At 59.2% G+C, this 20,235-nt stretch overlaps 3 protein-coding genes across 12 annotated transcripts; 1 reads left to right on the top strand and 2 right to left on the bottom strand.

Annotated features, from left to right (window-relative positions):
* Positions 1-3,026: 3,026 nt before the first annotated feature.
* On the bottom strand, positions 3,027-7,133 carry RFNG (RFNG O-fucosylpeptide 3-beta-N-acetylglucosaminyltransferase). Of its 2 annotated transcripts, none has more exons than XM_027517879.1 (8): positions 6,800-7,133; positions 6,207-6,255; positions 5,562-5,664; positions 5,299-5,470; positions 4,917-5,005; positions 4,651-4,816; positions 4,001-4,086; positions 3,027-3,927 (listed from the first exon to the last, which is right to left on the bottom strand). In XM_027517879.1, the coding sequence occupies exons 1-8, from the start codon at positions 7,079-7,081 to the stop codon at positions 3,846-3,848; spliced, it is 1,029 nt and encodes a 342-aa protein (XP_027373680.1). In that variant the 5' UTR covers positions 7,082-7,133; the 3' UTR covers positions 3,027-3,845. The 2 variants fall into 2 exon arrangements, with proteins under 2 accessions (XP_027373680.1, XP_027373681.1); XM_027517880.1 differs by having other exon boundaries at positions 5,299-5,452.
* Positions 7,134-7,147: 14 nt separating this feature from the next.
* On the top strand, positions 7,148-12,405 carry GPS1 (G protein pathway suppressor 1). 7 transcript variants are annotated; one of them, XM_027517872.1, is made up of 14 exons: positions 7,148-7,253; positions 8,131-8,223; positions 8,781-8,962; positions 9,410-9,574; positions 9,683-9,818; positions 9,905-9,982; positions 10,166-10,223; positions 10,661-10,746; positions 10,955-11,049; positions 11,158-11,263; positions 11,349-11,429; positions 11,512-11,649; positions 11,720-11,854; positions 11,937-12,405. In XM_027517872.1, exons 1-14 carry the CDS (start codon positions 7,221-7,223, stop codon positions 12,009-12,011), a joined length of 1,461 nt encoding a protein of 486 aa, XP_027373673.1. In that variant the 5' UTR covers positions 7,148-7,220; the 3' UTR covers positions 12,012-12,405. The 7 variants fall into 7 exon arrangements, with proteins under 7 accessions (XP_027373673.1, XP_027373670.1, XP_027373669.1 ...); XM_027517869.1 differs by having other exon boundaries at positions 9,284-9,574; XM_027517868.1 differs by having other exon boundaries at positions 9,284-9,574; positions 10,163-10,223.
* Positions 12,406-12,603: 198 nt separating this feature from the next.
* DUS1L (dihydrouridine synthase 1 like) lies at positions 12,604-19,404 on the bottom strand. 3 transcript variants are annotated; one of them, XM_027517876.1, is made up of 14 exons: positions 19,171-19,404; positions 18,069-18,563; positions 17,325-17,433; positions 16,765-16,815; positions 16,256-16,368; positions 15,695-15,777; positions 15,392-15,495; positions 15,024-15,168; positions 14,680-14,776; positions 14,515-14,603; positions 13,929-14,074; positions 13,438-13,475; positions 13,106-13,181; positions 12,604-13,005 (listed from the first exon to the last, which is right to left on the bottom strand). In XM_027517876.1, exons 2-14 carry the CDS (start codon positions 18,303-18,305, stop codon positions 12,866-12,868), a joined length of 1,428 nt encoding a protein of 475 aa, XP_027373677.1. In that variant the 5' UTR covers positions 18,306-18,563; positions 19,171-19,404; the 3' UTR covers positions 12,604-12,865. The 3 variants fall into 3 exon arrangements, with proteins under 3 accessions (XP_027373677.1, XP_027373679.1, XP_027373678.1); XM_027517878.1 differs by having other exon boundaries at positions 17,325-17,400; XM_027517877.1 differs by having other exon boundaries at positions 18,069-18,315.
* Positions 19,405-20,235: the final 831 nt, after the last annotated feature.

Genomic DNA, 20,235 nt, shown 5'->3' with positions numbered 1-20,235 from the left:
GCCCAAGAGCCAGGACTAGAAAGTCTCTGTGCCACAAGGAAAAGATCCCGCATGACCGAACTAAGATTCCTCATGCCACAACTGAGACCTGATGCAGCCGAATAAACCGGCTAGTTAATAAGTATTTAAAAAATATGTCATTTGATGTATGGCCCTCTGTCTCAAAAACTTATATAACTGTGCCTTGACATCTAACAGATGGTTCTCAGAGCTTTCTGAGATGCTCTTCCTGGGTTATAATCCTCAAATTTGGCTCGAATAAAAATTTCCATTTCTTTCCTAGATCAACAGATTAATTTTTCATCAACATCTCATAGTAGGTCTTGACGTCAGGCTGTGTAAATCCTTCAACTTTGTTCTTTTTCAAGTTTGCTTTTGAAAAAAAATTATTGATTTGGCTGAGCTTGGTCTTAGTTGTGGTTCGCAGGGTCTTTGATCTTCTTTGCAGCATGCAGGATCTATTTCCCTGATCAGGGATGGAACCCCAGACTCCCTGCCTTGGGAGTGCAGAGTCTTAGCCACCGGACCACTAGGGGAAGTCTCTCGTGTAAAATTTAGATTCAACTGGTCAATTTTTTGGTAACGTGTTTGTCTGATTTTGGTACCAGAGTAATGCTGGCCTCATGAAATGATCTGGGAACTGTTCTCATCTATTTTCTGGAAGATCATAAGATTGATGTTATTCCTCCCCCAAATGTTTGATATAATTCACCAATGAAACCATCTGATCCTAGAGATTTTTTATGGGAATATTTTTGTCAAATTCAAATTATGGAATAAATATAGGACTATTTCAATTTTTAATTTCATCTTGGCTTACGTTTTAAGTAACATCTTTATTGAGACATCACTCACATATCAAAAAGTGTACAGTTTTGAAGTGTATAATTCACTAGAGTTTTTTTGTTGTTGTTATTACATTCACAAAATTATGTAACTATCACCAAAATCTAATTCTAGAATGTAGTTCCCATTGAGTTTCTTGCTTTACTCTGCACTGCCCTCTGCTGTCTTCATCCTCTGGGGTGAGCCTCACCTAGTTCCACCTCAGTTGGGGATGGTTGCATCGGATGACTCAAAATTTTCACCATGGTTTGTCTGAGAATGACCAGGAAATTAAGTATTGGTTTGAGGGTTCCAAACCAGTTTTATTATGTGAGTGAATTTGGAAACACGGAGTATAATGAGGATCGACTCTTTTCAATGGAAGCTCAGGGCTTCCCTTGTGGCTCAGCTGGCAAAGAATCCGCCTGCAAAAAAGAATCCGCCTGCAACGTAGGTAGACCTGGGTTTGATCCCTGGGTTGGGAAAATGGAGAAGGGAACAGCTACCCACTCCAATACTGTGGCCATGGAGAATTCCATGGACTGTATAGTCCATGGGGTCGCAAAGAGTTGGACAGGACTGAGCGACTTTCACTTCACTTCACTTCAAAGAAAGCTCATACGTGTCAGCGGTTCCATCCAATACGCCCTCTCTCCAGCCTCGAGAGCTGGTTCATTTTGCAGATCATCATTCCTCTGGCATGCAGTGATGTGGGATGGACTGATGCTTAGTAAACAGTTGTCCAAAAAAATGTCAGATGGAGGGCCAAGTACACACAATTTAATTCTGAACCCTAATTACCAAAATTTTAACTTTTTCTGATTATACATAGTATATATGTCTATCATACAACATATTTTGGTATTTGTAAAATATCAAAAAGTAGGAAGAGAAAACAAGTCAACTCTCAAGGAAATCAACACTATTCATTGGAAGGACTGATGCTGAAGTTCCAATACTTTGGCCACCTGATGTGAAGAGCCGACTCATTGGAAAAGATGCTGATGCTGGGAAAGATTGAAGGCAAAGGAGAAGCCGGTGGCAGAGGATGAAACAGATACATCACCAACTTGATGGATGTGAATCTGAGCACACTTTGGGAGACAGTGAAGGACAGGGGAACCTGGCATGCTGGACTGCAGAGTTGGACATGACTAAGCAACTGAACAACGAAGGAAGAAGAAAAAACATTTTTACCAATTTTTCATTTTTTTTCAGGAACAATCACATATAAACATTTTTGTGTGTTTAAGACTTTTTTCTGTCTGAACAATACATGGACCACCCATTCTGGCAGACCATGCTGCAGCCTCGGGGTGCCCGCCAGTCCTACCACTCCTTGGAGGTGGTTTGGGGGCTTGGGAGTGACTGTTCCTCTGGACCCGGTAAGAGAGGAATCTGTACCTCTGAGGTGATCCTGGCCCAGAGATCCAGGCCTGAGGTGGCTCCAGCCAGGGGAGGGACATTTTGGTCCAACTGATGTTGTCCTGGTTCTGTGCTGTGGATGCCCAGTGGACTGGGGTCTGGGGGGCTCAGTGCGTATCTAGGTCTTGAGAGCTGTTACATAGTCCACATCTAGGAACACAATGAGAGGGGTGGGTGGCTGCTGCAGATGGACACTTCCTGGTGACCTGCTGTATACCCCTCTTCAAGGAACCTTGCTTGGCCTGACCACCAGTGCATGCTGACTCCAACCTGCTTACCAGGTGTTGCTGGCCTGCCCTATGCACATACACATACACCTGCCTACATGTACACAGCAATGCGCATTCACACTCAATACACACATTTACACGGCAATTCACAGATACACGCAAGCACACGTGTGGACACCCATGCACACAGGCACATGCACTCATGTATGCTTCTGTGCATGCTGGCACACACACACCAGTTCCACAGTATGCTGAAAAGGTAAGTCTAAACAGGCAGTCTGCCTTCTGGAGCAAGGTTTGTCTTGCTTGTATCATTCCCTGCAGGAACCCCACCTCCACACCCCATATACTCTTCAGCTCACAGTGAAGAGCCCAGTGGGCAGCTTTAGGCTCAGGTGGGCCGGCAAGGCTGTAAGGAACACAGATCTGCCTGGGAGGGAGCTGGTCTCGGGCAGTGCCTTCATGGGAAGGAGCTAGATGCTGTGTGGCCCTGCCTGGAGCTGAGCTGCCAGGTGTCACTGGTTAATTAACACAATGAGCAACAGAGAGTAACAATCAAGCCTTTATTCACTTGTTGCAACAGCAGCGCGAGAGACCAGAAGGCAGGTGCTGGCTCCCCTTGTTCTGTTTCCTCCTCCTGTGGAAAGGCACTGTCAAGGTCAGTGTGGGTCGGCTGGCGGGGATGGGGACGTCTCACTGCAGAGGGGGCCCCAAACAAAAGGCTCCTGTTGATTCATGGACTTGCAGCCCCCGGGAGCAGGGAAGGATGGAAAGTACTGAGCAATGAGTCAGAGTGCAGGAAAAGTGTCTTCGAGATCCCTCAGGAAGGACCTCTCGGCCAAGAGACCCCGAGAAGGTGCCTCTGAATGGGGACAACCTGGCTAGGAGTAAGCTGCACCCAAGAGCACAGCTGTCCAGAGGGTCTTCAGCCTTGCGTGCAGTTCCCCGTGGAGGCAGAGGCCCTGGCTGGGCTCCCGTGGGAAGGGTGGCATCCCAAGAGAACAGCAAGGAAAGCGTCCGGAAGTCACCACTAGGGGGCAGCATCTCACACACCACCCTGGCCTAGAATCCTCTCTCCTGCAGGTGAGGGGAACAGGATGGAGCCCTGGGAGGCGGATGCCAGCCCCCTCCCAGACCCCCAGCACTGTCCTCCTCTCCCACAGCGCCAGGGTCACCCGGGCCCGCCCGGGGCTTTGGGAAGCCCTGCCGGTCAGCTGGAGCGCCTGCTGGGCGCCCGTATCTCCCTGGATGAGGGCCCGGCCGTCGCCGCCTGGAGTAGCCAACTGAGCCCAGGAGGGGGCAGCACTGTTCCAGCACTGTTCGGCCACTTGCATCTGGGGCAGAGCCAGACTTTGGGGTCGGGGATCACCGAGGGGCAAGGTCGCTCTGCTTCTGCACAGGACACCAATCCGTGTCCGGGTAGAGAAGGCAGTGGATGGACTTAAACCTGGGAGGGAAGTGGGGGTCAGGCTGCGGGAGGGGTGGGCTGGCCCTAGCACTCCTCCCCACGGCCGGCTCACCGCGTGGGATCCTGCTGCAGGCTGAAGCCCCCAGCCACGTTCACCACATTCTGTGGGTTCTCAGGTCCCCCGTAGCTCAGGGTGACCTGAGGGAGGAGAGGAGGCAGAGTCACTCAGGGCTGGCACCTCCCACCTTGCTCTCCAACAGAGACGCTGCTTGGCCTCCTGGATTCCAGGGCCCCCGCTGCCCCACCCCAAGTCAGCATTCTTAGGGCAAGCTCAGAACACCACGGAAAGGTGATGGGGCTTGATGGGGGCTGAGAGGTGTGGCCAGCACAGCAGATACCTGGGGGAGGCCGCTGGCACACGTGTAGGGGCGAGAGATCCTGAACCCCCTGCCTGGGCCAGGTAGGTAACACTGGTCATGCCCAGACCACTGTCCCTAGCCCTGCTGCCCAGGGCCACCTTCTGGAAGCTGCAGCAGCTGCTCTTTACAAACAGGCCCTCATGTGAGCCTGGGGGTCTCCATGGCTGGGACTCCAGGTCCCAGTAGCCTGGATTCAGGGTCCACGAAACTTTGCTGCCATGCTGGGACCCACGGTTGTCTCACCAGAATCCCTCCCTGAGCCCTTGCTCAGTTGGGAGGGCCACGGGGGCATGGCCCCCATGTAGGGACGGCCATGGAAGCGGCAGGGGCCCAGCTGGCCTACCTGCTGGAGCAGGGTGTCGGGTGATAGCTTTTGTAGGTTCTCCAGGTGGGAGTGGAACAGCGAGCTGTGCAGCAGGCGAGCGCCGAGCAGCCCCTCCACGATGTAGCCCACCGTGCAGTCGTCTGGCAGCCGTACCCGCTCGGCTGTGCTCATGAAGCCACCCAGGCTGGGGAGCAGAGTGGGGACAGGTCAGCGCCTCTCCAGCCTTGGGGAACCCCAACCCCCAACAGCCAGCACCTGCTTCCCCCCCGCCATGCCTCCATCACCTGGCCCATGGGCTCATCTTGAGAGCAAGGCCTCTACTTAGGCAGAACCCGGCCCCACCGGTAGCGAACCAGAACTTGACCGTGGTCACCTGAAAAGGAGGGAGCCACTAGTCAGGGTCCCTCATCCTAACTCTTCATCTGGACACCCTGAGAATTGTCCTTAAGCTGCCCCTTAACTGCTCCCAGGCCCAGGGGCAGAAGCTTCCCAAGGCATGAGAGGACAGGGGCTTTCACAACTCAGTTGCCTGTGGCTCCAGCCCCTCCTGTCTTGCCCCAGTTCCCAAAACACCCCATCTGGGTGGACTGGGCATCAACCCCAGCCCTTCCTTGCTGGGGTCTCCATACTCTCAGCTGCTCCTCCCCGCTTCGCCCCAGCACGCACGGTTCCACCTCCCTGGATCCTCTCGGTAGCCTCGATGGGGTGGTCCAGGCTGGGCCGCCCCAGGTAGATGTCCTGGCTGGGTGAGAAGGTGGACAGCAGCTGCAGCAGGCCTTTGGGGTTCACATAGTTGTCATCATCCACGTGGCAGAACCACCTGGGAACGTGTAGAAGCCTGGAGCCAGGCTGGGCCCAGAGGGTGGGGGTGGGGAAGCCCCTGACCCAAGTTGGGGCCCAGCCTCCCTTGGCCCTGGGCCACCACATACTTGCGTCCGGACTCAATAAACTTGTCATATTCCACTGACATCTTGCAGCACAGAGCCTGGCGGGTGTGCACGGCAGAGCAATTGGTGTTGATGACATGGCCACCTGCCCATTGGAGAAACGGAAGCACGAGGGCCGGGGTAAGACCTGCTGCCAGCCCACCCCACTAAAGTTGGGCTAAATGCTGCTGGCTGGCCGGCACGAGGCCTGTCCTGTTCAAGACCATGAAGTCGGACCCAATCACAGTCCTGTCTTGGCCTTGCTCATTTGACCCTGTTGCCACCATCCGAGGTCCAGGCAGATGACAACACTTGGAATCCCATGAAAGCAAACCCACCAGGAAACAGGACTGACAGGCTGAACCATCCCCATCAGGGCAGGCCTGGAAAGCATGGTTCCCTGCTGGCCTTTCTTCAGGGGACGTGGCTCCAGCCAGAGGCCCTGGGAACTCAGCCAGTGACCAAAGCATGGCTGGAAGGGTAGACCCTGGATGCCAGGCTTTCTCTACCAGCTGTATGACCCTAAGCAGGTGCCTTAACTTCTCTGGACCTGTGTACACAGCAGGGGGCTGCGTGGCACTGGATCGAGAGATAGCTGAGGAGACCCCTCAGACACGGCAGCCGGGCTGGGCTGGGGAGGGCACTCACCTCCCTGGAGCTGTAGTTCAGGGTCATCCCCGTCGGTAAAGATAAACGTCTGTAGAGAGATGACCTGTGAGGTTTCAAGGGGCAGCCCTCCACCCCAGGGACTCTGGGCCTGGCAGGGCCTTGACCTGGTGAGCAAGGGTGAATGAAGCTGGACAGGTGAGCCTGGGTTTGGGGATCCAGGAGAAGGGAGGGTGGTGAGCCAGGGACAGCCTGCTCTACCCGCAGCATCCCCAGTGCTGCTAGGACCAGGCTTCCTCTTGCTGGAGGAGTTTCTGGGGTCTCAGCCCAGTGTCATCCGGGAGAACCCACTCAAGACTAGAGCCCGAAAAGGGGCAGGAGCGGGTGGGCACTGGGGGTCCTGGGTCCCTGCATTCTCAGGCCTGGGCCTGACAGCCATGCTGGGGACACATCTGTGGGTAGGGGGTCTTCGGGTGGATCCTGGGTGGGGTCCAGGGCAGGATGCAAGTTTGAGGATGAAGGAGCGGGGATCTCAGGGCGTGCGAGTTGGCCAGAGGCGGGGGCTGGGGTGGTGGTGGGGGTGTCCCGAGTCAGCGGGGATTCCGGAGTCGGCGGGGTCCCCGGGCGGGACCCACTTGCCGTCGGGCCCGGGAGATCCAAGTGCGCAGCAGTAGCCCCAGGCGCGGCCCGTGGTTTTTTCGGGTGGTCTTGACCGCGATGAAGACGTCGTCGGGCCGCAGGCGGGGGGCGGTGGCGGGCCGGGCAGGGGGCGCGCGCGGGCCGGAGCCGGGGGCCAGGGCCCGGCTCGGGGCTGGCGCGGGCGCAGGCGCGCGGGGCAACGGCAAAAGCAGCAGCGCACCCAGGGCCGCGGCCAGCGCGAGGCAGGCCCGGCAAAGCGCCCCCCGCGCGCGGCTCATGCGGCCGCGGGACCCGCGGGCACCGCCCGGCCAGGCGCGCCGCGGCCCCTTTAAGAGCCGCCCCGCCCACGCCGCGACCCGGAAGTCGCGGCCGCGCTGCCCCGGAAGTGGACGGTGCGCCGCGGCGGGGTGGGCGAAGATGCCGCTGCCGGTTCAGGTGTTTAACTTGCAGGTAACGAGCCGCGGCCGGCGGCCCCTCCGCGTCCCCGCCGCCGGGCCGGAGCGGAGCCGGCCGTGCGCGCCCCTCGCGCGGCGTCCTTCTCGCGCCCGGGCTCCGGCCGCAGCGTCCCGCCCGTCGGCCCCGGCAGGCCCGGCGCGCTAACGCTCTCTCTCCTTCAGCAGCCAGCCAGCTCTGTGTCAGGGTCGGGGGGTGCAGAGAGTCAGGACAGAATGCAGGGTGGCCCGGCCCCCAACGCGGCCGCGTCGTCAGTGGCAGATGTGCACTGCACCCCTCCCAGCGGTAGGTCAGAGCTCTTCCTGCCGGGCACGGCCGGGGACTTCAGCCTGAGCGCCAGCCTGTCGGCCTGTACGCTGCTTTATGAGGTACCTTTCAGGACAGGGGCCAGGACCAGCCCGCCCGCCCGCCCGCCGGGCCTCGCAGGGCGCCCAGGTGCCCCACTCCCGCCTCCCGGCCGCGACTGCGGCCCGGTCCAGCCGCGGGACTCGCCCGGCGCTGCGGCTCCGGCTGCTTGGCCGCACCGGGGTCGAGGCCGCCCGTGGCTTGGAGGAGGCTGCTGTCAGGATGGCGGCTGGGAGCGCGTAGCGACCCTTGGGGGTCCCTGGGCAGTGGTCCTCCGGCGTCTGGTTCCCGCCCCAGAGATGGGCCATCATGGTCCGGCCGAGCGTTCAGCTCTTGAGCCAACAGTCTGGCCAGGAGCCCCATCCCTGGTGTGGCGGCGCGGGACTTGGTGGGCAGTGGGGAAGGTCTTGGGACAGAATCCCGCCCGCCTGGGAGATGGCGGGCAGAGCTGAGCTGGGCACAGTGAGGGCCTCTCGCCCTCCTTGGGCTTCTCCCTCTCAAGGTGCCAAGGTGACCCCCCGTGTTGCAGGGGGCCGTGGAGCCCATGCAGATTGACGTGGACCCCCAGGAGGACCCGCAGAATGCGCCCGATGTCAACTACGTGGTGGAGAACCCCACCCTGGTATGGAGTCTGACAGGCTCTCTTCGGGGTGGGTCAGGGGCTGGTTGAGTGTCAGTCCTGCCGGGAAGGCCAGGCTAGGCTCCCTGACCACGTGTTTTTCTAACTCAGAAACCTTTAGACTTCCTTTGTTGTTGTTCGGTTGCTCAGTCGTGTCTGACTCTGCCACCAAATGGACTAAAATATCTAGTTGCCCGTTTTTAATGGGTTGCTGGCCTCCTCCAGACCCTGCAGCTTCTTCTCCCCCACATGGAGAAGCGCCTTGTGCCAGGCCCCCTGAAGGTCAAGTCTCACTGTGAGGACAGGTCTTCCTTGGGGGCCCACCTTGGGAAGCCCTGCCTCCTCATTGCTCAGCCTGGTGACTGGCTGCCTACATGGCTGTGACCATTCATCCCCAGGGCAGAGCTTTACTCCAGGCCCGTGCACTGGCCCATCCTGAGTGGTCTTTACTCAGACCCCAGACAGTGGTTGATTTGGTGCCCACGTGTCCCGGCTCCTGATCCACTGGTGGGGGCTTGGGGTCCAGGGTTCCAGCTTGCACAATCCACCTCTGCCCCCAGGATCTGGAGCAATATGCGGCCAGCTATAGCGGCCTGATGCGTATCGAGCGACTGCAGTTCATTGCTGACCACTGCCCGCCGCTGCGAGTGGAGGCCCTGAAGATGGCCCTGTCCTTTGTGCAGAGGACTTTCAATGTGGACATGTACGAGGAGATCCACCGCAAGCTCTCGGAGGCTGCCAGGTGAGGCCAGGGCTCAGCAAGGTGGGGCAGGGACAGGGTGTAGTGTATGGCCAGCCCAGGCAGGGGTCTTTCTTGTGCTCCTGCAGCCTTTGGCTCCAGAACACAGTGATCTGGCTTTCTTGTTGAAAAGCCAGGAGGGGATGGGGAACGGCTCAATGGGCGAGATTCTCACTCTCCTTGCTGAGCGTTCAGACTCTCTCCACATCTGCACGCGTGTGTGCGCGTGTGCAGTTCTGACACCGGGCAGAGCCTGTGGAGACGGCAACTTCTTGCTTCTCGGCACAGCTGTGTGACTTATTTCTTGCTGGGCTTTCCCGCCAGGCTGCGGGCTCCTGCTGTCACAGCTGCCCCTGTGCCAACTGGGCGCTCTCCCGATGGGGGTGAGGGCCGCTGGGAGGCACCCGCCCCCCCTGCACGTGGGCCCCTGATGGCCAGGTCCTCCCTCAGGGAGCTGCAGAATGCACCTGATGCCATCCCTGAGAGTGGCGTGGAGCCCCCACCCTTGGACACAGCTTGGGTGGAGGCCACGAGAAAGAAGGCCTTGCTGAAGCTGGAGAAGTTGGACACAGATCTGAAGAACTACAAGGGCAATTCTATCAAGGAGAGCATCAGGTATGTCCAGGGGGCTGGGGGGTGGGCTTCATCAAGAGAGCTTCAGGTGTCCCCTTGGAGTCAGGGGTTGGACAGCTGGCCAATGACCACTTGTGCCTGGACCCACAGGCGTGGACACGATGACCTGGGTGACCACTACCTGGACTGTGGGGATCTCAGCAACGCCCTCAAGTGTTACTCCCGGGCCCGGGACTACTGCACCAGCGCCAAGCACGTCATTAACATGTGCCTCAACGTCATCAAGGTGGGCCCGGTTGGGTGGCCACAGGGCAGCAGTGCCAGTGGACCGGGAGGGGCGCCCAGGCTGAGGGCATCCCATCTGCCTGCCAGGTCAGCGTCTACTTGCAGAACTGGTCTCATGTGCTGAGCTACGTCAGCAAGGCAGAGTCCACCCCGGAAATCGCCGAGGTAAAACAGTAGCTCTCCGCCCCTCAAACCCTGATCCAGGAGCCCTGACCACTACTGACCCTGGTGGGCCCCGTCCTCCTGGAGTCTGCCTCTGCTCCTTTTAGGCTGGAGCTGGATGCCTGGGAGTTGATGCGGGTATGGAGGGCATGGGTCGCTCACTTGTGCCACCTTCTCCTGCAGCAGCGTGGGGAGCGTGACACCCAGACTCAGGCCATCCTCACCAAGCTCAAGTGTGCGGCAGGTAAGGACCCTGGGGCATAGGGGCAGGAGGGCACCCCAAATGACCCCAGCCCAGGAAGCACACAAGCCCCAAACCTGTGCTGCACACCCCTGACACTTGCCCGACTCACGTCCCTCTCAGGGAGGTCATGGGGTAGTAACCTGTGGTTGGGGGTAGAGGCATTGCCTTCTGATAGCTGCCATCCTGGCGGGTTACCCCCACTTCCATCCCCGTCCCCCCCTTCACCGCTATTCCCACCCCGTCAGCTGAACAGCTCAGGTGCCCTTTGCAGTAGTAACAGCAGCTGCTCGGCCTCCTTGGGTGCCTTGCTCTCCCAGAAAGCTGCTGATGCTGGCCGACGAGGTCACCTCTCCCTCGCCAGCATTTCTGTCCCAGGTGCGCCTGTTGATGGGCAGCTTCCTCTGGGCTTCATCCTTCCTCCCCCTGCTGCCCCCCAGGCTTGGCTGAGTTGGCAGCACGCAAGTACAAGCAGGCTGCCAAGTGCTTTCTGCTGGCTTCCTTCGACCACTGCGACTTCCCCGAGGTGAGGGGCATAAGGGTCTCTGGGGAGACCTCACTGGAACTTGGGAAGCAGGCTGAGGGCTCAAGAGGTGGGCTTTCTGTTGGGGGCTCATCCTCATGAGGTCCTAGGCATTCTGACGGGGTGATGGGTGAGATAGGGTGGGCCTGGCCCAGACTTCTGTGCTGCCTGGCATTGACCCCAGGACTCTGATCACCTCCTTGCCCCTCAGCTGCTCTCCCCCAGCAATGTGGCCGTGTACGGCGGCTTGTGCGCTTTGGCCACCTTTGACCGGCAGGAGCTGCAGCGCAACGTCATCTCTAGCAGGTGGGTGGAGGCTGGGTGCTGGGCCCTGTCGCCCTGCTCCTGTGCCCCTGGCTGCCTCCAGGGCGGGTGGGCGGGCAGGGCCAGCTCTGAGGAGTCTGGCATCTGCAGCTCCTTCAAGTTGTTCTTGGAGCTGGAGCCACAGGTTCGGGACATCATCTTCAAATTCTACGAGTCCAAGTATGCCTCGTGCCTGAAAATGCTGGATGAGATGAAGGTGAGAGGCCTGGCGGCCTGGCTGGGAGGGCGGGCAAGTTCAGAAGGCCTGGGGCAAGCTGTCCCTGACTGGCTGTCCTCACCAGGACAACCTGCTGCTAGACATGTATTTGGCTCCCCACGTCAGGACCCTGTACACGCAGATTCGCAACCGGGCCCTCATTCAGGTAAGCATTCTGGTGGAGGCTGAGGCCAAGGCAGGGCACTACAAAGGCACCTTCGGGTAACTCGTGTCCCTCTGCTCTGCAGTATTTTAGCCCCTACGTGTCAGCGGACATGCGCAAGATGGCCACAGCCTTCAACACCACAGTAGCGGCGCTAGAGGATGAGTTGACGCAGCTCATCCTGGAGGGGCTCATCAACGCCCGCATCGACTCCCACAGCAAGGTGGCTGGATTCAGGGCCGTGGGGTGCAGGAGGGGGACCTTGGGCCCCACTGAACCTTGCACCTCCACAGATCCTGTATGCCCGGGACGTAGATCAACGCAGCACCACCTTTGAGAAGTCTCTGCTCATGGGCAAGGAGTTCCAGCGCCGTGCCAAAGCCATGATCCTACGGGCAGCTGTTCTGCGCAACCAGATCCACGTCAAGGTGTGGGCGGGGACAGCCCTGGGACTGGGGGTTGGGATGGGCGCACACACCTTCCTGGTCTGAGCCTTTGTCTCCACTGCAGTCCCCTCCCCGGGAAGGGAGCCAAGGGGAGCTGACACCGGCCAACAGCCAGTCCCGGATGAGCACCAACATGTAAGAGCAACCTCCGTCTCCAGGATGGTCTGCGCACCCCCACCCTGCCCACCCCCCACCCTCGGACTCCTGGGCCTCTCTCATCTGCTCCAGCGGCACTTCCGGAGGTGTTGCCTGTGGCCCACTTGCAGGGGTCTGGCTGCTGACTGACGCTAGTCCTCGGCGCCCCCGCCTGGGCTTCCATGTGCCCAGATTCTTGTGCCCCGCCCCCCTGCTGCACCTTGTGCCGGGGCCCTGGGGAGGTGGGCCTTCCTTGAAGGAGAAGCCGACAGGGCTCACCAACATGGCATCTGGGGCCCCCACCTGGCAGCACTGCCTCCCAGCCTCCACGTTGACGCATCGTTTGAGGTTGCAGCGTTATTGAATCTTAGTCCATTAAAGGGCAGCCTGAGAACAGCCCTTGGCACCACTCCTTCCTGTCTCTGTGGGGCCCCCTTCCTCATGCTCTACTCGGCTTTGCAGGGCTGAGGCCAGCGCGTGGCCCTCCGTTAGGCAGGTCTCCATGGCTGAGAAGATGAAGGCAGGTGGTGCCTTGCCCGCTTCCCCTGTTCTAAGGTTGGTCCCTGTTGGCCCCAATAATACTCAGGGATCAAAAGGCCTGGGAACGTCCCATCTTTGAAATGGTTTATTGTTCATCTCGAACACACGCGGGCTGTGAGGATGGGCAGGTCCAGCCTGGGAGCCTGCTCCTCGGTGCAGCATCTCCGGGCCCCCAGCATGGGCCGAAGGGAAGACCAGCTTGTCCTTCCGTGTGAAGTAGCAGGAGGTTCCCTGAGTAAAGGCGTTTCCTTAACTGGGACGTGGGTTGAGGCTTCAGCAGCAGGCCTGGGGGGTGGCACATGGGGCTGTAGCTGCCCTTTAGGCCAGGGCACTGCCCACAACCTCAGGGAAGCCACCTGGTTCTCCAGGCCCGGCCTGCTGTGGTTCCTGCAGCCGCGGCTGGGCACCCTTCCAGACCAGAGACCTCTCCAATTTGGTTTTAAAAAGCAGTCCGTGACCTGGCAGAGGGGCAGGAGGAGGGAAATGGGGCTCAGGAGGCTGAGGCTCCACTGCCCACTGGGGAATGGGGTGGTGCTGATGGCGGCAGGCGCTCCTCACCTGGGCAGTCAGCGGTCTCTTTGAAAGCTCGCTTCTTGCAGCAGCCCCGGCATAGGTTAAACACACACCTGTTGCCCTGGACACAGAAAAGCTTGTGAGCCAGGGGCTAATACCCATTCCTTAGCCACCCTGTAGCCTGAGTGAGTAGCCAGGAACATGGAAGAACTGTCCTGAGGCCAGGCAGAGCTACTTTACAGGAAAGAAGCCCCCCTACCATGGGCTGTGGCCCGACTGCCACCAGCAGATAGAAAAAGGACTGCCCATTCAGGTCCCCATCCCTCCTGGGGCTGAGCCCTGCCCTAGGTGTTAACAGCCAAGACGGACGGACTCACCTTTGGGTTTCCACACTGATCACACTTTGCGTATTTTGCTGAGAAAAGAGCAAAAGGACATGCTGTTTGAACTAGGTGAGGCCACCCACCACTGCCATCTCTCACATGTAGCCCTGGGTAGGCCTCCCTGCTCTCTTGGGGCGGGCAGAGGACACAGCATACATGGTCCTGCTGGGAAACCTCATCCCACCCGCCCAAGACCCACGGTTCCACGCCCTGTGCTGTGCGCCTCCCACCTGAAGGTCCTTCCTGGGCACGGCAGCCCCTAGTGCTACTCCTGCCTCTCTAGCTGCCCTAGGGCAACAGCTGAGGGACTGGCAGGCAGGATGGCTGGCTGGCTGTGGCCTCGGGGAACCTGCCAGTCTCCTTGGGGGCTGCAGGGCCCTTCCTGCTGTACTGCCCACAGCTTAGGAAGCAGCAGAGCTACCCGACCCTGGGGAACCCGTTAGGGGCTGGCCTTTTCCCTAGACTCCAGTGGTTGGACCACTTACGCTTCAGCAAGGGGTCAAAGGTCTTGTGGGGGTTCCTTAGCTTCTTCTTCTGCTTGTTCTTGGATAAGACATCCGTGGTGCCCTCCTCCTCCTCCAGGGCCCGCTTGCTGCGGGCACCCCCATTCTCCTTGCTCCCCTCCTTGGGCCTGAAAGCGGGGATGATGGGCAGAGCTGAGGGACACCCATAAGAGGCAGCCCACTGGCCACAGTCACTAAATGAGGACGTATGTGCAACTCTGCTGAGGCCCCAGCAGCTGGCACGGAGGCTGGGACACCAGTGTCTGAACCCTGGGTAGGGCTGTGGCTACAGATGACAGCCCAGCCTCACTTCAGAAAGTCCAGAGGAAGCTAGAGAGGGTCTAGCTGATCCCAGGACAAATCCACTCAGGGTCAGAGGACCTAAGAGAAGCATCACATGGAAAAAGTGATTTAAATAAAACAGCACAGGCTGACAAGGAAGGAGGCCCCTAGTCACCAAGGGACGGAGCTGAGCCTCCAGCACACCTGCCAAGGCTGGGCAGCAGGCAGAAGAATCCCCTCCGTGTAACACCTCCCACCCAGGTCAGCCCATGTGCAGGAGGCTCACCCTGGCCGGAAGTAGGGCTGGCAGATCCAGTGAAAGAAAGGCAAGCCTCCTGAAGGCTTCTCTCCCTCCTTCTGCCTGGATATATCCTCCTGGAAAAGCCCAGAGGGCCCTCAGTAAAAGGCCCGAGACCAAGTCTCTCCCACCACACGGTGGCCCAGCACCTACCTGACACCGCAGTTTTAGCTCCTGGCTCACTGCAGCAATGCCCTCCAGGGTCTTCACTTTGGCGAGCTCCTCTCGAAGCTGCTGATGCACCTGCAGCCTGATACAGACGCCCCATCAGAGAGCTGGCTCAGCCCCTACCTCCCAACTGCTGACCCTGAGCCTTGGGCATAGAAGGGCACAACCCCTCCTCCCACACAACCTCAGCACGTCACTGTGGTCCTCCCAGATCTGACTTGGTGGCAGGTAGGGGTTTTGTGAATGTCTGTGGAGAGCTCATCTCAAAAACGACGAAGGCCCCAGACAAGGCTCAGATCAGACAGCATCTGCCATGGGGGTTGACTCACGTGTGGTGCCACAGCTTAAAGAGATGGGCCCGGACGTACGAGAGGGGGCAGGGGTGCTGCCGCACAATGTCCAGGTACTCCTCGGCCAGCTCCCACACAGCAGGGCTGCGGCCCTCGAACAGGGCAGGGTTGTGTAGGTTTCCCTCTGCAGGGGAAGGTGACGCAAGGCTCAGGGGCCCCTGTGCCTGGCCATCCCCAAGGCAAGGCTGGCCACTGGCCTGAGAGTGCTGGCCAGTCAGGCAGATGGGGCCTTCAGTGGTGACCGCGTGAAGCCTGAGGCTCTTCAGCTGGGCCAGTGGTGCCACGATGTGGACGGACCCCTCCAGCACCCGACGGTGGACCAGCTGCAGGCGAGGGCACAGCCTCACCTGCACTCATGACCCCCTGCACCCCCGTGTCCTGGATGCAGCGTTCCACGTCCCGCAGGCACTGGATGTTCCCGTTGGCGAACACAGGTATAGTCACCGCCTTCCTGTCGGAACAGGACGAGCAGATGCTCAGAAGGATGCTGCTTCCCCCAACCCTGGGGGGCAGTACCAGGCCCCAAACTCCATCCTCCCACTGTGCTGCTCACCCTCAGGCCCTGCGCCCTCATCTCGTGCTGAGGGCTGAGGGCCTGGCCTGGGGGCTGGGCCGTCTCCCCGCCCTGGGCTTACCCTGCGTCCACTCACCGCACAGCCTTGATGTGCTCCCAGGACGCGGTGCCTGACAGGGGCCCCTTCTGCTCCTTGGTGCGCCCGTGGACAGTCAGCAACTAGCACACAGGAGCACCTGGTTCAGCTCCACTTTCAGCTGCAGCCCCCAACACTCCAGGGTACCCTCTGCCTTTGGCTTTTCGGGCATCAGCTTCCCTCACTCCTCTGGGCCACACTTGGGCCAGTTGACACCCTGGGAGTGCTGCCTAGGACTCCCATGTCAGAGCTGTCCCTCTATCCTTTCAAGGGCCAGTCTTCTCCGCAGTGGCAACACTCCTGCTGCCAAGGTTAAAGGTGTGAGGGAGGAGCAAGCACCAGCCTGACCCCAGGACTGGTGGGGGTGGGTGGGGAGGTGATTTAGGCCCAGCACTACCCCTAGGCAATACTGGCCTCTTGGACGCAAGCATGGGACTTCGCTGCCTGCATCAGGCCTCACCTAAAGGTCACTGATTCCTGCCCATCCCAGGGGCAAGCCCTCAAGAGGTGTTTCTGGAGGTTCGGAAGCAGTATGGAGCCCTGGAAGCCCACAGTCCTCACCTGGCAGCCAGCCTTTTCCAGCATCTGGGCATATCTCACGGTCTTGTCAATCTCTGGGAAGACGCGGATCTTGCAGGTGACAGGAACAGAAAGCTTTTCGTGGGCTAGCAGAACTGGGGAAGGGCAGAGTCGGCTCCTGACAAAACTGTGCTGCCACCTTCAAGCAGGCTGTGGGGACCCATGGCTAAGCCCCCAAAAGAACACAGGCTCCGCAGATGTCCCGCACTGGTAACAGGGAGCTGTGAGTTGTGCCTCGGACCACACTGGAAGAGGTGGTCCAGGCAAGGATGCCTTCCTCCAGTACAGTCTATTTGGTTCGAAGGAGGGCAGCAGGTACGGGACAGGCGACTTCACAGCCGCCCTCTACAGCAGGAAGGGGGAGGGCACAGCAAGGCCAGGAGGACCCTGCCAGCTACTGTTCTCTCCTGAGCCCTGCTAGGCTGTCTTGGGCTTGCCACCCAACCACCATGTGGCCCCAAGTCCCTGAGGGCAGCACAGGGCCAACTCACTCATTCTCTGGAGCAGGTCCCACTCCTCCTGCAGGAAGGCGCCATAGTGACCTGCAGAGAACAGGCACAGCCTCTGCACCCTCCCACTGCGTCCACGCTGGCCTCGACCTGCCTGGCCACGTTCGTTTAGTTCGGCGGCCTGAGCTCAAGGGTGCTGAGCTGAGTGCCCACCCCACGTGGTCTCTAAGCAACCAGGAACTCCTCAGGCCAGTGAGGAAGGTTGAGATGCCAGGGTAGTGGCCACTGGTGCCCGAGGCAGCACAAGGGTGGAGGAGGAACTCTTCAGCAAAACACGTTTATCCAGAGGGAGCCCCACAACTTCCTGAGCATGGAGGAAGTGACAAGCCCCTGACAGCCAGGTGAATGTCGTCCCCTACCCCCAGTGACCAAGGGCCGCCTTGCAGAGGGAGAAGCAAAGAAAGGCCCAACATCAGAAAGCTGCCAGAGGAAGGGCCAGGCCCTCAGCCAGCTCACCCACACACCTGGCATCTCTGCACTCCAAGCCTTGCCCTAGCCAAAAGCCAGTACTCAACACAGAACCCCAGAACAGGAACTCTTACCGCGTTTGGCGATCATCTGTGGGCAGCCCAAATTCAGGTCAATGGCATCACAGTAGTCCTGAGCCAAGAGAGCTGCCTGGACAAACACCTCTGGGTCATTGGCACAGAACTGGAAGAGACATGAAAGTTGCCACAAGCCCCAGCCAGGCCCTGGTACCGAGGCTGCCCAGGGCTTCATACGTGACCCAGTGAGGGTGTGGCCCCAGCGGATGACTGCAGGATGGTACTCTATCTTAGATGTTTACAATATGACCAAGCTAGAGACTTCCCTGGTGGTCCGGTGGTTAAGACGCCATGCTTCCACTGCATGGGACATGAGTTCACATCTCTGGTTGGGAAACTAAGACCCCACATGCCACACAGTGTGGCCAAAAAAAAAAGCAACATGACCGAGCTAGGATGCACCCCCATACCACCAGCAGGGCAAGCTACAGATTCACACAGTCCTCCCAGATGTAGGAGAAAGCTGGTATCACTGACTTTGCCAAGAGCAGAGCTGTTCTGTCTGTCTGATAAAGAGGGGGCACTTGGGGTGATGTCAAGGTTGGGGGAGGGAGGGGCTGCAAATCTTCCACGGCACCCAAGCCATCCATTTGCCACAAGTCTGAGGCAGCTACTGGGGAGAGGTCAACCTCTGCAAGAACCAGCCTGCCCTTGCCCCTCTGATCTCGGAAAGCCGGGAAGCCTTTTCTGGAAAGGCCCAGGAAAAGGCTCTCGGCCAGCGTTGGAGGCTGGGCCGCTAACCTGAACAATGAGAGGCCGGTCCTCGGGGCACACATCGCAGTACAGGTTCTCCTTGCGGTAGTTGGCATCGCGGACAAAAACCTGGGCATGCAGCATGGGTGTGTAGCACAGATGGGCCCCGTGTCGGCGGCTCAGCAGCCTCCAGGCCAGCTCGCTTTGGTCCACCATGGGGGCCACCACGTGGCGGGCCCCCCCCAGGGTGCGGCTCCAGAACTCGAAGCCTTCCAGCTTTGGCATTGCCTCCACACTGAAGGGCAAGACCACGGGCTCAGCCGCAGCCAGTGGAGCACAGGTGCAGGAGGTGACCCCCCTCAGGGCTGCTCTAGCGCTGCCTGGCGGCCACAAACGCGGGTGCTAAGGGTGTCGGCTGATGCAGGCCAGGAACCGACGCCTCATGGCCGTCGCCTTCCAGTGGAGACTGTGGACAGGTTACTCAAACTTTCTGAGCTTTAACCTCTCACTTCTTAGCGGGAATAGGATGTCTGCCTGGCAAGACTGGCATGAAGAGTAAATGGAACAGTGAATGAGGTCCTGTCAGCGCTTTGCCCAGGGGAGGCCATCACAAAAGGCAGCTACACCCCACAAGACCTGGAGACCCCACCAAGGCAGGACCACCCTGTGGCGACACTGCCCTCCGGGCCCACCAAGGGGCCCAGGGCAGTCACCTGGACACTCTGCCCTCCGCTGGGTGTCAGATGTATAAACGCACTACCAGTACGTTCCCTCTGGCTTATCTTACCCATGCCTGGCCAACCTTATCAGAGCCACCGTTCCCTACAGTGACTTAACAGGTGGTAGGTAGCCTGAGGACTACAACTGAAACCCCAAAGGAACAGATCGTGACGAGGGGCTCACTGTCAGAGAACACCCACCTCCTGTACTACTTTGGGAATTATTAAGCAGGGTCATCGGCTTAACAACTGCCTAAGCGCCCAGCTGTGGGTTTATTTTCGGGAACTGTGAAGCCACAGGTAAAAATCAATATGATACCCACAGAGGCCTGGACACGAGGCGCCGAGCGCGGGGTCCTCCACCTCCAGCCGAAGGAAGAGCCCCGGGGCCCCAGAGAACCGTGGGTCAAACCTGAAGGGAATCTACCTACCTGGGCGGAGCCGAGACACCTGGGCGCCCGAGTCGGTTCGCGGCTCCTCTCTACGCAGCTGGGCCCTTCGGAACCGGGGGGGAGAGCCAGGGGCCCCACCGGGAGCTCCGGGGATGCGGCTAGGGTACCGCGGAGTGAGGCTCCTGGGCTCGCGCCGCGACTTGACACCGCCACGCTGGGGCCGCCACCCGGCCGCCGCCGGGCCCAGGGCTCCGCGCTGGGGCCGCCGGGAGGTGCTCCTCCAGGCCGTTCCGGGCGGCCCGCGGTGCTGCAAGAAACGCATTCCCGGGAAACCGCGCCCGGCTGCTGAAGGGCCCGTCGCGCGGCGGAGGGGCGGTGTGCGGAGTCGGGGTCGTAGGCTAGAAGTCGAGTTCTCCCGGCGCGGCGGGGCAGTTTCGCAGCGGTAGGGCCGGACAGGGGCCGCCGGGACTCTCCCCTCGCTTGCGGGGGCTGGTTATCGCCTGGGTGCCAACATACCCGAGCTCCCGCCCTCCCCAGCAGAGGCTCGGGGCTAAAGTCCTCGGCCCCCACGCGGAATCTTATAAAAATCTTCGAAGGACCAAAAATATCTCTTTTATTTCGGAAAGCAAACACCGCGTGAAATTCCTGTCCCGCGGCCCCCAAAGCGCCGCGCTTGGCCCCCCAGACCCACAGGATTCTTCATTGTAAACTTGAGACGTGCGAGAGTCACCGTCTTAACGAATATAACAACCTTACCTCCTGCTCGTTCTCCTAAATACTCGCTTCCCTGTCTAAAAGAAACCGATTGGTCCTCGTTTTCCCCTTCTCTCTTCCTTTCTCCTATTACCTTTGGTACTGAAACCTCTACCTCTGATTACTTGGTGTCGGTCCTCTGTATCCGCCAAAGAGTGTGAATATACTTTCTTCCTGTTCACCTGTCTTTTGTCAATTTAATTTGCAGGACCCCTAAACACAGTCCCAAAAGGGAAGAGGGAAAGTTTTTCCTCTAGCAGAACCAAGTTTCATTTTACCATTTCATCCTTAAGTGTCTCTGCTGCTGCTGCTAAGTCGCTTCAGTCGTGTCCGACTCTGTGCGACCCCATA

Source organism: Bos indicus x Bos taurus, chromosome 19, assembly GCF_003369695.1.
Source record: "Bos indicus x Bos taurus breed Angus x Brahman F1 hybrid chromosome 19, Bos_hybrid_MaternalHap_v2.0, whole genome shotgun sequence".
NCBI lineage: Eukaryota > Metazoa > Chordata > Mammalia > Artiodactyla > Bovidae > Bos > Bos indicus x Bos taurus.
The sequence above is the reverse complement of the archived record's forward strand: the minus strand, read 5'-3'. Positions and strand labels throughout refer to the sequence as shown.